A 15884-nucleotide genomic window follows, 5' to 3' on the forward strand; every position below is an offset into this window, starting at 1 on the left:
AGATCTTGCTAGTCATGTAATGACCCAAAATGTCCTTTTTAGAAATTTTTGTAAAATTACTATTTCACCCCTTCCAATAATTGCCCCGAGTAATTTTATGACCAATCGGTGAAGTTGATTTGAGAATTTTAAACTAATATATATATATATATATATAAATAATATCATAGGGATTGACAGTTTTTAATATTTAAATATTAAGAAAAGAAGAGGGAGGCAGAATCTTTACAGATGAATTCTGAAGAAAGCTTCCAACTTTCGGCACAGAGAAGAAACTGAATTCTTCAGGTAAATAATTTCATTATAAAAGCTCGTTTTTCCTATTGGCAATTGTTGATTTTATATTGATAAGTATATTAGTATAATAGTATGATAGAGTTTTAAAAATAAAAATGAATTGTTGGATTTTGAGTGATGTTGACCGTATTTTGAAACCTAAGGTGATGATAAGAAATTGAGTGGACCAATCATTACCTTAGGCAATGATAATGATTAAAGGTGGTAGGATGATGGATGTACATATTGAATTAAGTTTTCTGTTAGGTTACTGGTGGAGTATTAGTTTTGTTTTTGGGTTTAAATTCTTATGTCCATCATATTGTGATTCAAGTTTTGACATATTAAGATAGGTAATTAAATATTAAGGATATTGCATTACATGATACTATTAAATATATGATATTCGGAGGAATTAAAATTTAACCATAAGCTTGAATTTGAGAAATATGAGAGTTGACATATTAATGGGCATCAAACTTAGAAACTTGATTATAAATTGAGTGGGTTTTTGGATCTAGGCTAAACCTATTGTAAAATGAGTGTTGTTTGTTTTAAAATCTTATTGTGATTATGTACTTGAATATATTGTATTGATTTCGAAGCTCAACGAAAAGGAAAGGCTCAAGTCCTGAAGCGAATTGTTGATTTATTGAGTGGATTTCTAAACCCTTGTTAAGTGTATGGAATTCATGTATTTCCTTGTAATATGTGTTTGGGGGTAATGAGACTTGGTGATGGATTGACTTGTCCACATTGATTAATTTTAATGATGAAAAAGGGGTAACAAAAGGAAATATGATTAATTGTTTGTATATGATGTGTTGAGAATAGTTTGAAAGGCTTGTTGAATCATTGATGATGTTATATCATGATTTTGTTATTGTGAATTGTGCAATGTTATGAAAATGGTCATCTCTCCATTATTTGTGTGAACATGTCATTTGCATTGTTAGAAACATGGTTGTAACAAGTGTTATGCGAATTGAGAAAGTATAAGAAATTAAAGAGGAGGTATCATTTTGAGTGATATATCGCGCATCGCGATGGATACTTATATCGATGGACGTATCGGGCACTGCGATGACTATTATTATCGAGAGTCATCACATGTTGTGATGGATGCATGGACATATATGTCTCCCATGGGTCCCAGACTGAGAGACAATAGGTGTGTATCTAGGTCAGACATGCATCACTATACTTGACATTGCATTCCATTGCATTGCACATATTTATCATTAGTGAATTTGATATTGTGTTTTGTTGATCTTGTGAGTGCCTTTCTATGGAACTTTGTTTGATGAATATTGAGCTTGTTGTTGATGATATGTAATTGTTAGAGTGTTGTTGTTGAGATGTGTGCTATGTGAATTATGAACTGTTAGGTTGGACTGGTTTTCAGAAGGTTATAGTTGTGGAGGTTGTAATTGATAAATATTGAGCTTGTTGTTGAGAATATGTGATTGTCAGAATAATGTTGTTGAGATATGCGTTTGTAAATTGTGAATTGTTAGGTTGTGTTGGTTTTATGCAGGTTGTAGTTGTGGAGGTTCGGTTGGGGTGTAAGGAGTACTTGTATTGTATCTCCTTAGATTGTGTTTAGAGATGTACTTGCTAAGTACCGTGTGATTTGGTACTCACTCCTTGCTACTACATTTTTTTGTTGGTTACTAACCCGAACCTATGTGACATTATCTCTTCTCCTCGTCTGAGACTTTATGTGGAGGTTTGTGAGGTAGTTGTTTTTCATTTCAGCGGACCTTCTTTCTCCTTAATTATGATCTTGTTCTATTCTAGAAAAAATGTCATTCAAAAAATGTATTTTCTTTCAACTTTTTTATAACACATTAGTGGTTTGTACACGTGACAACTAGATTTTGGGATATTTTTGAGGTGATTATAAAAAAAATCCATATTTTTTTAATGTTTGAGTTTTAGGCTAACTTATCTTGGTGAGATAAGACGAGTGCCGTCACGTCCATTCTTGGATCATGACAAGTCATCTCAGAATAGTTCTCCAAAATCTAAAGGATAGAGAGTTGTATGTCTAGTTCTCTAAGTGTGAGTTCTAACTTGAGCCTGGTCATTCCTGGGCCACATTATTTCTGGTGATGGGATTAGAGTTGATACTAAAAATAGAGGCAGTGCAGAATTGTCCTAGACCCACATCCCCAACTGATATTAGGTGTGTCCTATGCCTCTCATTTTTTTGTTTTTTCCCCTTGTCACATTGTTTATCCATCTAATATAAGAAAAAAACTATTTCATCTTTAAAATATCATAATACTGACTATACCAGAAAAAATTAATCAGCCTCCTTATGTTTTGCTTTTTTTTCTTTGACTGTCCAGCCTTGGAGGTGCTTTCATCCAAGCCTTGGTTCATCTGAAAAGATGAATTTTTAAAGATAGATTACATAGCAATAAGTGAGACAATTGTAATATTAGAATTGAGACAATTACACAAAACTAAAGCATGACATTGTTAAATATGTGAGAACTAAAAAAAGATGAATTTTACCTTTTGCTTCTACTTTAACTTGTCCTGTATTTGAAGTGTCTTCTTCACTTTCTGATTAAACTGATAAAATTACGAAAAAGTCACAATTACAGAAAAATCACAATTACAAAAACAATAACTAAATTACATAGCAAATGAAATGTTTAGCTTATGTAAACCTCTTGCATTGTGTCCAGGAATCCCACAACATGAACATGTCATTTTTCTCCCTCTTCATGGTGCAACCCACTCAGTTTGTCTCTTAAGTGCTTCATCTCTATCTCTTTTCCTATTCATTCTAGGTTTGCCAGCTAAGTTAACCAATTCTAGTGGTTTCATTGCTTGTGCTACTTCAATTTTCCAGAACTTTTGACCAGCCACTAATTGTAGCTTACAATGGTAAGTCAAAAGATATGCCTCCTTAGAGTACCACCAGTGAATCTCTACAAATGGATCAAGATTCTTGTAAAGAGGAGCCATGATTGAATGGGGACATGGTATTTCATTAAGATTCCATATCCTACAGGTGCATTTCTTATCTGCCAAATTGACAATGTGTCCGTCATTTCCTTCACTTACCTCATATCTCCATTGAAATTTAATTCACACACATTAGCAATCTTCAAGAATTCATTGTATATTTTAATAGTAGTAGGACTTCAATCACAGTTCCAAGTCATCATATCATCTTCATTTTCGACAACTTGATCATAACTTTGATTCTTATCCTCAAGCATACCAATTATTGGCTTGTGTCTTGCTTTCAATATCCAAGATTTGAACGACTCAATAAAATTGTTTTCCACCGTATTGTTCATGCAAACAGTGTCAAAAAATAGTATACATCAAGTTTGTATTGGAAAATCAACAAATGGTCTTTTGCTTCTTCAGACATTTGCTCTAATGTCTTCAAATGATCATCCAACTCCTCTTTGTATATGCTCCATGCACACCACCACAATACCTTAGTCATCATATTAGATCTCTTACCTTTTTTTCTCTAGTTGGTCTCTATGTGCCTCACACAAAATCTATGCATAGCATTAGGTAAAATATTTTTAACAACTTCAATTAATCCATGTTTACCTGTCATAAAATACATACAAGACAAATGAAAATACATAAGAAAACAAATAAAGATATATAAGATAAAGATATTGTAATAATGAATAAAGAAGAATAAAGAAGTGACAGACATGAGAATTTACCTTTTACATATAAACCATGAATGTGATTCCTTCTCCACTGTTGATGTTTAGAGACTTCTGAAGTAGTTTCAAGAACCACACCCAAGATGTCTTGCACTCTCTGTCCATAATATCCCACGCAATAGGATAGAAATGGTTTATTGAGTCTTGACCAATAGCAGATAACAATTGACCTTTAGTTTTACCTTCAAAAATGTTCTGTCCAAGCCAATTAAAGGTCTAACCCATTCTTAAATCCATTCTTCAATGCGTCAAAACAAATGTACATCCTAAAAACTTTCTTTTTCCATCTTCTAAGGCATTTCTTGAAACCTTAAGGACAACATCAGTTCCTGGATTAGTCTATTATAAAGTATTTGCATATCCAACAAGTTTCTTATAATCATCACAAAAACGACCTTTCATTTCCTTCAAAACCAGTCTTTTGGCTCTCTTACACTTTTCAAAATGAGCATTAATGTTGAAAGTAGTTTTCATATCAACTCTCATTTTCTTTATCTTGTATTTGATATTAGCATGCAAATTCTCCTTAAAGTAAAAGGTCATTGTAGTTGCACTAACCTTATGGTTACCACATGGATCCTTGCATTTATTATTCTCTCCTTTCAATGTTTTCACTCTAACACTAGCAACATGCTTTTCACCATAAATTAGACATATAAAGTTGCATTTATCTTTGCAAACAACCCTAAGTCTTTTTCTGTCACTTTTTTTAATGGTTAAATTATAGTCATTTGTCAATGAATGCAAACTAATATATCTTCTAGCTTCAGCTATATCCTTAAATGTCATTGACTAGTGTAAATCCTAGTAACCACACAAGCTACCATCAATTACCCTCCTCCTTTCTTGTGCAAGAACCTCCAATTCTTCAGAATTATAATCGTAGTTATCATTGGAAGTATTACTATCATTTTCAGTACCATCAGAAGTACAATCAATAGATACATTATCAATAACTACCAGTCTCTAACATTTTGATTATATTCTCAACATCAACATCTAACTCACCCATATAGCTTAATATATTAATGTACTCATTAGTAATATCTATATAAGATAAGAGATCATAATCATAACCTTCTCATTTGTGAAAATGTTTCCTCTCATAGAGCAATTTAGGCTCTCTTATTCATTCCCCAGCATAGTGAAATACTAGATCAACCAAAACCATTTTAGGCAACCTAACACACAAGAAACAACATTAACAACTTCCAAAAGCATGAATGAGACAAAATAACTAAGAAGGGAAAAACAAAACACATAAAAATGCACACAATCAAGGCACACAGAGACAACATTAACAACCTCTAAAACAGTAATAACATGAACAAAACTCCTAAAAAGGCACACAAAGACAACAAGGGGTCATGTTCAATAAGTATAAATATTAACAAACTATAAAAAAGCAAACAAATAACTAAGAAATTTGGAGAAAAAAGGACCACATTCAATCAAGAATTTTCCAATTAAATATTGTGACTAGAAATCAGCTCATACTCAATAACATCTCCCAAACCTAAACCACCTCCTCCAAATTCATACAATATCCTAAAACCTATCCACAAACCCTAAATCGTAAAAAACAAACAAATAACTAACAAATCGTGAACTTTTAGATTTAAAAAGATAAATTCTGTAACATCTCGTAATTCGAAGTATCTAGGAATAAGCCAAGAAACTAAAAATAATCAATTTTGGAAAGAAAGGGAAAAATCTGAAAAAATTTCTAAGTTTAAGAAGTGAGTTTTGGTCATCTTCAAACGGTCATAACTTCTAGCTCAGGATGTGTTAGAGGTAGTTCTTGATATGGTTGGAAATCCCTTGGAGAGATCTTTCCAAAGCCGCTGAGTTTGTGCATTCTCGATCGTATGAGGGAGATATGGCTGTTGGAAGTTGGGTTATTGAAGTGAGGGAAATCCAATTCGAATTTAAGGAAGGGAAAACTAGTCTTTTTACCACTTATTTTCCAAATTAGTTTTAAGGGTTTATTAGGGGTAAAAATAAGTCTTAAGTCAGTTTTGGAAAATCAAATTCACGCTTAGGGCTTGGAGAAGAGACAAAAGAAGAAGATAAGGGAGAAAACTCAAAAATTCGTCTAGAACGTCAAAAACTTCGAGTGAATTTCGTCGGGGGTGATCCCTATTAAGGTATGTGTTGTGCTAGATTAGTTCACCCACAAACCATTTTTTTCAATTCAACAATTATGAGTCGTTTACACGTTAAAAGGTGAAGTTCTTGAAGAAAAATATTGAATTCTCTTTGATTGAATTATTGGATGCCTGTTGTTGTTTGATTCTAGTTCTCCGATTTTTTTTTATTGAATCCCGAGGATACTGATAGTCCCAAGTGTTTGGTGAAATAATTAAGGATGTTTGAAGGGTTTAGAGTTGAAAATTCGTCAGACGCACATGGGCAAGGCCAGGCGCATCGCGCGTATAGTACACCAGAAACTGGCCTCAGTCATATGGGGCCCCGCGCGGCGCGTCATCAGTGCGCTAGAACCAAGCCTCAGACAATAAAGGTTGGCGTGGTGCGCCTCGAACATGCCCGAGTTGACGTTTTTTGCCCAGTTCTCGTTGTTTAGTTTTAAGTCCTTCTAAGGTACATTAATACCTTTCAATGATTCTAATTACTTCAAATGATTTCTAAACACCTAGAGATCATCAAAGAACATAAATCATAACCTTGAACCATAATCCAATTCAAGGGAAGTTAAAGATCAAAGTCAAAGAAGTTAAGAGTCAAGTGTAAAGTTAAGAAGTAAGTCAAAACAAAGTTCTTAAAGATTCTCAAGAGTCTTTATTAAACTTTTTAACTTTGTTTTAAGGCTCAAGTTCCAAGTTAAAGTAAAGAGTAAAGGTTGAAGTCCTCTTTCAAGAAATATAAGGGAACTAAGTCTTCGCTAAGAGTTGATTTAAGACTTAAGTTTTTAAGTTAAGCAAAGAGTTAAGAAATTGAATTCATTTCTCAAAAGTTATAAGGGAACTAAATATTCCCTCAAAAGTTTATAAATGATTTCACATTTAAGTTAAGAGGAAATTAAGATATCCAAAAGAGTTTTGAACAAGAAAAAGGAACATTGGTTCCAAGAGAGCTTTTTAAATGTGAAGTATTGAGCAAATTATGTCAACCCAAGGAAAGAAAGTTGTTTTCAAAAGCATGAGCTAAAGTATATTTTGGGAGTAGTATTGAGCACGATGTGGGGATGAGATTCATAATAACTCAAGTCTCCATGAAAAATCATATAGCCATGATGGGTATTAACGAGTCATACTTTTTAGATGATCACGTAAATTAAGCTAGTAGATCCACTAAGTTAAGGAGTTCTATGCAATGACAAAGTATAGGACAGTTCTGGCAGTGTGAGCAATGTTGTATCACCACTTAGGCTCATAGTGGTGGTGGTCGGTTAGAGAATCTCCCACAAAAACTATATTACTTTCATATATAAGTAAAGTTGAGTTTGTATTGCATTTACTTTAACGAACTGAGTTGTTTACACTGTTTTACAAGCTTTATATATATTGCATGTGTCTTTATTGTTTTATAGTAAGTACAATAGTTCATGAGTTGAGCAGAGCCAAGGCATACTTGTGCATTCAATGTACTAATGTTAGTTGGCCTGCATCGTATCTTGATGCAGACACAGGTAACCGGGATCAACATCATCCAGCGCCTCGTTGATCCAGCAGAGAACTCGAAGTCAGTGATGAGCCTCCTTGCATTATGGGACACATTTATATGTTTTTCAGTCTTTTCTTTACTTATAGGATATTGTGGGGTCTGTCCCAACATACATCTGAGTATGATAGAGGATTCATAGATAGATAGACAATCAAACAGTTTAAGTTTTTGGGTCTCTCTTTAATTGTATTCAGATATTGTATGTGAGACTTAAGTGTCATTTTGGCCATATATCTATTTGAAGTTGTTTTTATGAGAAATATATCTTATATTTAGTTAAGTCTTCCGCTGAGTTAAGTAAGTCAGGTCAAGGGTCCGCTCAAGGCCAACAATGACCATTGGGTGCCGGCCACGTCCAGGGTGTAGGCTCGAGGCGTGACAAAATTCATAACTCAAAAACCTTAACCTAGAACATCAACACTCGTAAATCAACAACTAAAGTAACAAATCGTTAATTTTTAGATGTAAAAATTCAATCAAATAACCCAAAGACAGATTGCCGCACACCCTAACTAACAGATCGTTATATATATCGGTAAAAAGGCAAACAAATGAGCCAGAAAGACAAATACCCACAAACCCTAACTAACTTATCGTAATACATATCAGTAAAAAGGCAAACAAATGAACCAAAAATTTGGAGACAAATCCTAACTTGTAATCAACAACTAAATGTTATAGAAAAGACAAATAATCAAAGATGATTTGTTCGATTTGATACTTTGACAATGTTAGAGAAAGACAATAATAAAAAATCTTACCTTTCGTTGGCGAAAAAATTGATTTGTTGAGCAAGCTCGCCTAGCAAATCAGAGGAAAAGTTAATGGGTAAATTTGAGAGAATGGGTAAAATGGGCATTGGGTTAATTGGTAAATGGATTATCCTAGAGGGGTCGGGTCATTGGGTTAAAAATAGGGAAATAGGATTTTTTTTTTTAAAATTGGGTAATTGGGTCAATTTGGGTTGGTTTCTGGGATTCCGTCTAATGAGGGTAATTTTGGTGAAATTAGTAATGGTAAGGGTAAATTTAACTTCATTTTAACGGCGAGGGTAAAATCAAACAATAAACCAAAGTTGGGAGTATTTTTGACCCTTTTCTCGAAAAAAAAAATTCAAATAAATGGAGACGGATAAATGAAAATAGAAATTAAAATAAATAAAGTAATAAAAGTTATATAACATTTTTTTTAAAAAAAATAATATGAAGGGGTTGAATGGAGCTAGACTTCGTCAACATGTTGTTTGTTGGCATTAATTTTATCTTGATATATTTCAGTAATTTGATATATTATATGCATCAATTTTCTTGTACTTTAGGCTCAAATGATTAATTTTGAATACTCAATGACAATAAAGCTAAGTATCTTTTGATAGATTATCATTTGTATCTTACACTTTTTTTATGGCTCGAAAAGATTTTTTTTTTATAAATGTGATAAAATGAAGCATTGTTATTGGTAGACAATGAACCTCATTGTAGCATCCATACAAACATTTTTGCTCCTTCACAAATTTGCCACTCACCTTTCATAGTTCTTTCTCCCAATTTTTTTACAGACTTCTCAACTATTCTAGTTTGTTCACTGTAGTGGTATCCATAAACCTTTAATTTGCCCTTATGTTACTTATTCTACCAAATTAATTATAGTGTCAAAAGTTTTGTAAATTTTGTAGCAGCAAAACTTCAAATGTTTTCTAATTTCATAAATAATGTGCATTTATTTTAGTATTAATATATGAATCAATATTCACTTTAAGAATTACTCCTATCTTTTATTTGCTACTCTGATTTTTATTTAATACATAGTTGAATTAACAAAAATATCGAAATATGATTTATTCTTGTGATATTAAACATGTTACATGGTAAGTTAAAAATTAAAAGTTGCAAAAACGAAGAAGAAAGAGACGTTATTTTTTAAATGGATTACAAAAAAGTAAGACAAACAAATTAAAACAGAGAGAATAAAAATTATTAAACCCTAAAAGTAAAAAAGGGTTTAATAATTAAAAAGAGTGGCCTAGTTTGACTTGGAACGAAGTTTAAGAAAAGAATGAAGACTTTTTAAACTTGTGGTTCTAAATTAAAGTTATGTCAAATGTACCAAAATGTCTTTTAATCTTGTGGTCTTAAACATGTCACGTGGAAAGTTAAAATTATATTGTTGCCCAAAAAAGAAATGGATCATTCTTTTTGAAATAAAGAAAAAAAAATGGGACATTCTTTTTTAAACGGAGGGGAGTATTTTATATTGTACTCTACTATTACTAACTAGTAGTATTCTGTATAAAAAGAAGTAAATTTTAGCTAATCTCATGTTCCANGACGTGGAAAGTTAAAATTATACTGTTGCCAAAAAAGGAAATGCATCATTCTTTTTGAAACAAAGTAAAAAAGAAATAGGAACATTCTTTTTTAAACGGAAAGATTATTTTATATTGTACTGTACTATTACTAACTAGTAGTATTCTGTATAAAAAGAAGTAAATTTTAGCTAATCTCATGTTCCACTGGAGAGTGAAATACACTGCTGATGTTATGTGGAGGTCTTACCAACATGGATTGTGGTGCATTGATCGGAGTGTTTACCTTTAATCAGAGGTTTCGAGTTTGAGCCTTGAATATGAAAACACCACCCCCCAAACAAATCCTGCAGTGTGCAATCCGAATTTAATCAGAGCTTCAAAGTGGGCTCAAAATAATGTTATAATTAGAGGGGTGATTATATATCCTCGGCTTTTATTACAACTCTTGTTATGCTTAAGCTTGCATGATTTTTATTCATGCTAAAGTGAGTTTTTTATTTCCTTGTTCCAAGGATTAGCCAACCTTTCTTCAAGTTAAGCTTGGAAAAGACAATGAGCAGTTAGTTAGATAGATCAATTAACAAAAATTTGAGATACTCAACTCTTATCTAATAAATTCTCGCAAGGGATAATACAATGTTCAAAAATTGAGTGCAGAGCTTAGATACTTCACCTTTTAAAATCTTGACACATTGCACTAACGAGTAATGGTACAAGCTAAATTGCACCCGTGTCAAATCCTTCTAAATACACTATATTTGGAGGATCCAACATGCATTTGTCGATAGTTTTGAAGAGTCCGAGCAACATAAGGCACAAGTACATGGCCATAATGCTCAGAGGCATTGACATCACGAAATTTAGAGAATACGTCTCCTTATTGAGGCATAACATACATCAGACAGAACTAGTTGTATATAGCATCTTCTTACAGCAGTACAAAATGTGAGATATCAGAGTAGAACTAGAATTATCAACAAATTTTCATGAGGTAATCAAGAATCTCCAACAAGTTATATCCCTACTTCAATGTTGTGTATCGGCTTCATACATGTTGTGTATCGGCTTCATACATCTTTCACTCATATAGTAGGCACAACTAAAATCAATCAATGGCAATAATGAGAAATCCAACAGATACATACATGAGTACTACAGGATACAGGGCAAGAGCTTTCCTTCTAGGGTTAACAGCTGTACTCATGAAGGGGTATGCCGCCCAAGAGCTCCAAGCTAGTGCAACACATACTACAACTACCTTCAATATCACGTTGTCCTTTAGCATGCAAATGAAAGCACCAACATCAAGCGGGAATAGACAGTAACCCAGCAGACTGAGACTTTGGAAGAAGATTATATGACCGCCCTGCATGTCAAAATCGTTAATCCATCTGAAGTAGAAGCAGCATTGTTTACATAAATACCGTGACTCCATATTCTTCAGAACTGCAAAAAGGAAACGTACTATATCCTAGATACACAAGACTAAATAAAGTTCCTTTCATCACAAGAGCTGCTGCAATGGTTTTGCTTTTCGGGACTAGTGCCTATAGACTGTATTCCTTGAATATATATTCACTAATTAGCTGTTCTTTTTCCTATCCATTCAAATCTCATATCTCTTTGAATCTTTATAATAAGTCTACTTACTGCTTAAAAATCATTAAACATATCCATCATTAGGGTGTTTTTTATCTTTGGTTATTCTCGTTTTACCCTAATTCTTTTAGAGTGATAGGGTGAGAAAGTGTCATTACCAGTAACAATACATTCAGTGTCAGAATGACAGCACCGGCAGCCAGCAGAGCAAATGCAACAGCAAAAACCTCAGACTGGAAGAAAATATAAAGAAATAAGAAAGAAAAATAAACCCATCAGTCAGGAGTCCACCTGAATTAATGTGAGTCTGTGAATCATCTATACAACCATAGGAAACTACATTAAGTATTAAAGAACTTGAAAAATAGAGCATGTGTGCATAGACTTGGTTCATGAACAAGACAATGTGTTATGGTTGGGAAAGATTCAGCCTGACCAGGTTTCAATAGTCTTCAAAATAATCAAGATTATTTATCGCATTTAATGTGTCTGCAAATAACTTAAAGTACACAACCTCTTCATGGTTTGTCCTTGGGTCCATAGGAAGTCATATAAGAGACAACTCGTAATAGAAGCAACAAAAAGGCAAAAACAACTGAAGGTTTGTTTAGACATGAAGAAGATTTGTCCACATTGGGAGGAACATAAACTGCACAATTTTGTGTTTAGGACTCGAAGTTTTCTCTATACCTTCTTCTCTACACCTAGAAAATGTACAAACTGTTCAGCGTCTTCTATACCTTCTCTACACCAAATATCTGATTTCTCTGTTTTTATCATTTAATCAAAGCTATCCAAAGGCCACAATAATTCTTGTAACTTCTGCTCTATGAGCATCTGTTATTGGGTAGTCATCTTTTTCTACTCCAGGTTATTTAATTGCGCACCATGAGATGACTTGTCAAAGTAGCACTAGAGATTTAGAGTGGTACAAGTGGCTTGTCACGATTCAAGGCAAGGTCGAGTTCAGTGCACAAAGTAAACTTATAATCATTTCTGATTTGTGTTGTTATTACTTAACCAAGCAACTATAATCTAGACACCCTATCAAGTTCATGGGACATGTCCACAAAAAGACATCTGATGTGAAGAGGATGTCTAGTTTAAGTTGCTCAGCAGAGAAAGATTCACCCATCTTTCTGCCTGAGACCATCAATATGAGTACAGTGTGATCTATAGTGGCAAATAGAAAGCTACATAGTAGAAGTTGAAAATTAATTTGCAAAAAAAGATAGTAGAAGTTGAAAATCTAGGCAATTCCAAGGGGTTTCACTTGAGCTGGACTTAGATGATGAAACAGCAAGAAATCAAAGTACTAAAGGTCAGGTAGAAAGTAGAGCCATCTTTAAAGAGACCAGCAATACAACAAATGAGAGTTGGTACATGAGAGGGAAACAACAAGAGTGCTCCACTTCTAGGCTAAGGATGTAATAAATAGCCTACACATATTGCTCTCGAGACTTCGGTCTAGTGGTAAGAGTGCAACTTCTTTATCCAAACTATAGATCCAAGCACACCAACACTATATGTTCGTATTATCCCTTCTTTATTTTGGATCATAGAATCAGAAATTTTATAAGTAGTCAATCAAGGAGATGCGAAGCTGTAGGGACACATTAATCCTAAAGCCGACAATGTCAAAGTATGCCTTTACTACTACATTTCTTATAAGGGTGAGGCAGGCTTCTAGCAGGAGTAGTGATATAAGAAGTTATTTTATAACGTTTTAATTTGTTGTTGACAATTTTGATGGTCGATAAGCAAGTATTTCAACAATTCCTTTCAGGTTAATAACTGGTTTGTGCTTCTCCACATTCATACCATCTCTCACTCATATACCTTAGACTCAATAATGTCAAACGACTTCCCCACAAATCTGAAATAAATAAAATTATCCATGACCATTAAAAGACTTCAAAGAAGGAAAAGGAGAATAAGAATACATCTCGGCGATAAAATAACACCGGAGAAGGTATCCAGAAGTCCAAGAAGGATCTTAGGTAACTACCTCATTAACCGAGCCTGAGAGCATATTAGTACCTATTATTATTATTTTTTTCTAAACAGGAATCTAGGTGTTTTGAAGATATTGGTAGTTCATTAAAAAAACGTAAGATGAATTGTATTCTTAACTTTTGTTATTGGTATAAATTAGAGTATATAGATAATTTTATATCTGTTATAGACATCGTAAGGCACTTACTAAGATGATAAAGAGCTTAGCTTTGTCTCTTGTTTATACTTTTGGTTTGGATCCACTGATGTAAACATTCATTTACGTTGCGAACATTATTCTATTTATGATTTATTTATAGTTTGTGGCAATAGCCAAAGAGATATAAACTCTAGGCATGTTGGACTTCCGTGCACAAACTAAATAGAACTATTTCCATTCAACTGTGTTGTTTTCATACTCATTTTTACACCAAGCCAACTATACCCTAGCAAGTCTATAGGACATAGCCACAAGAAAGCATCAGCTTTTAAGGGGAAGGAGTAGGGCAGCCAACATGTTTACAATGTGAACTGTAATAAAAATAGACAGCTAGATAGCAAAAAGTTGAAAATTAGGCAATTCCAAGAGTTGTCTTTTGGGCTGGATCTAGGTGAGGAGCCGAAAAAGAAATAAAATAGTTGAGATTTATGGTAAAATGGAGAGGCAATTTAGAAGTACGCACATTAAAGAAGTGGCGATAGAAGAAAAGAGAACTGGACCAAGGAAGGACATGCAAGAAACTACAAACATATTTGTTGGTTTTTTTGTAAAAGAAACAACAATCCCTCAAATCCCAGATTAGTTGGGCTGGCTGAATGAATCCGCTAAGGTCAATTCCGATCATTCAGGCTCATTACATACCAATACTGTATAACAAGAAAGGGAAGAAAAATGTAGCTTATGGTTCATGTCATACCATGGTATCAAAGCAAAACTCATTGATCCATGTTGGTGTGCTTCTCAATGTTGGAGCCCTATGTAATGTCATACACATTCCGGTTGTCCATTTCTCATCTTACAGGGGAGTGTAAACTATTAAGTCCTATATTAATTGAGGGAATGGGTTGTGCTCTCTTTTTATGATCATAGGCAGTCATCCCTCATAAGCTAGCTTTTGGGTTGGATTAGGTGAAGATCACATGGTATTAAAGCTAGACTCATCCTCTTTCTTGGTTTACCCAATACTGGGCCATCACGTTAGATTTTCCATGCCATAGATGTCCAATCTTAGGCTGGTGAGAGAGTGTTACTAGTGACCTATTGATAATGAAAATGGGATTGTTACCTCTTGTATGGGACAATCCTTCCCTCATGAGTTAATCTGGGGTTGTTTAGGTCGAAATTCCATTTCATAAACAATTTATATAGGGGAGAAAAGTAATCACAGATTTCTCGTTTTTCCTTGGAATAATTTTTGCATCTGATATTGAAACAAACACCATAATCCTTTTGTTTGGTGGTATGACAAGTTATCCTTTTGACCTCTGCAAATTTTGATCGAGCTGTTTGCCAATACATAAAGCATTATCCTTTCTTTTCAGCTATAACTTGATCTAATTTGAGTGCCCCTTGTGGCAGTGTTAATTAGGATTATACATCAAAACTACAAAACATGCACAATCACAAAAAAAAATGCTTCTAAAACATTTTCAGAACTCAGTACCTTCTAGCACAAGACGAAAGTAAATTAGACTCCACCGATAGTTTGAACAATGAATTAGTGAATGGGAGTTACCTTCTTAACCGAAGCAGACCATGACAAAGTGAGACCAAGGAAAACAATGAAGAAGAAAGGTCCCCATAGATCCCAATCACGAAGAGCTTTGCCAGGATCTTCTCTATAAGGATTAGGGAAAACCACCAGCTTCAAATTACTAACAATTCTGGACAGATCTCTTTTGACGGTATCCCAAACGGGTTCGGTAAGGGTATTGGGAGGCGATCCAAATGCGGTAGCAGCTATATTTGACTGTCCAGATGAAGGTAGGGGTGGTGGAGATGGAATGGCAGGAACAGGTGTCGGTTTGTAATTGTTGGTTGTGGTAGATGTAGGGGGAGGTGGTGGGCGGAGATTGGAAGGCATGAAAGGAGAAGATGAAACAGGAATGGCAGCACGAGGAGGAGAAGGAGGGCGTGCTGGAAGGACAGTAGAAGGATTGGAATAGATGAGGTTTTCAATTTCATCAATGTCGGATTGAGATGAGGAGTGAAGAGGTATAGTGTCTCCATGTGACATTTTTTCCGGTAGCTCTCAGATTTGCAGAGATGATCGGAGATGGAGGACAAGGCGGGGTTGGGTGGGTGGGTG

The 15884-nt window shown here is 34.2% G+C and overlaps 1 protein-coding gene and 1 long non-coding RNA gene across 2 annotated transcripts; one reads left to right on the top strand and one right to left on the bottom strand.

Annotated features, from left to right (window-relative positions):
- The first annotated feature begins 211 nt into the window (after positions 1 to 211).
- Positions 212 to 7929, top strand: LOC114077873. Its single transcript, XR_003579209.1, has 2 exons — positions 212 to 288; positions 7633 to 7929. It is a non-coding gene; the product is annotated as an uncharacterized LOC114077873 (long non-coding RNA).
- Positions 7930 to 10840: 2911 nt separating this feature from the next.
- On the bottom strand, positions 10841 to 15884 carry LOC107024022 (protein YIPF6 homolog). The gene is made up of 3 exons (XM_015224895.2): positions 15312 to 15884; positions 11739 to 11813; positions 10841 to 11347 (listed from the first exon to the last, which is right to left on the bottom strand). Exons 1-3 carry the CDS (start codon positions 15810 to 15812, stop codon positions 11087 to 11089), a joined length of 837 nt encoding a protein of 278 aa, XP_015080381.1. The 5' UTR covers positions 15813 to 15884; the 3' UTR covers positions 10841 to 11086.

The sequence above is a fragment of the Solanum pennellii genome, chromosome 7, assembly GCF_001406875.1.
Source record: "Solanum pennellii chromosome 7, SPENNV200".
Lineage (NCBI taxonomy): Eukaryota > Viridiplantae > Streptophyta > Magnoliopsida > Solanales > Solanaceae > Solanum > Solanum pennellii.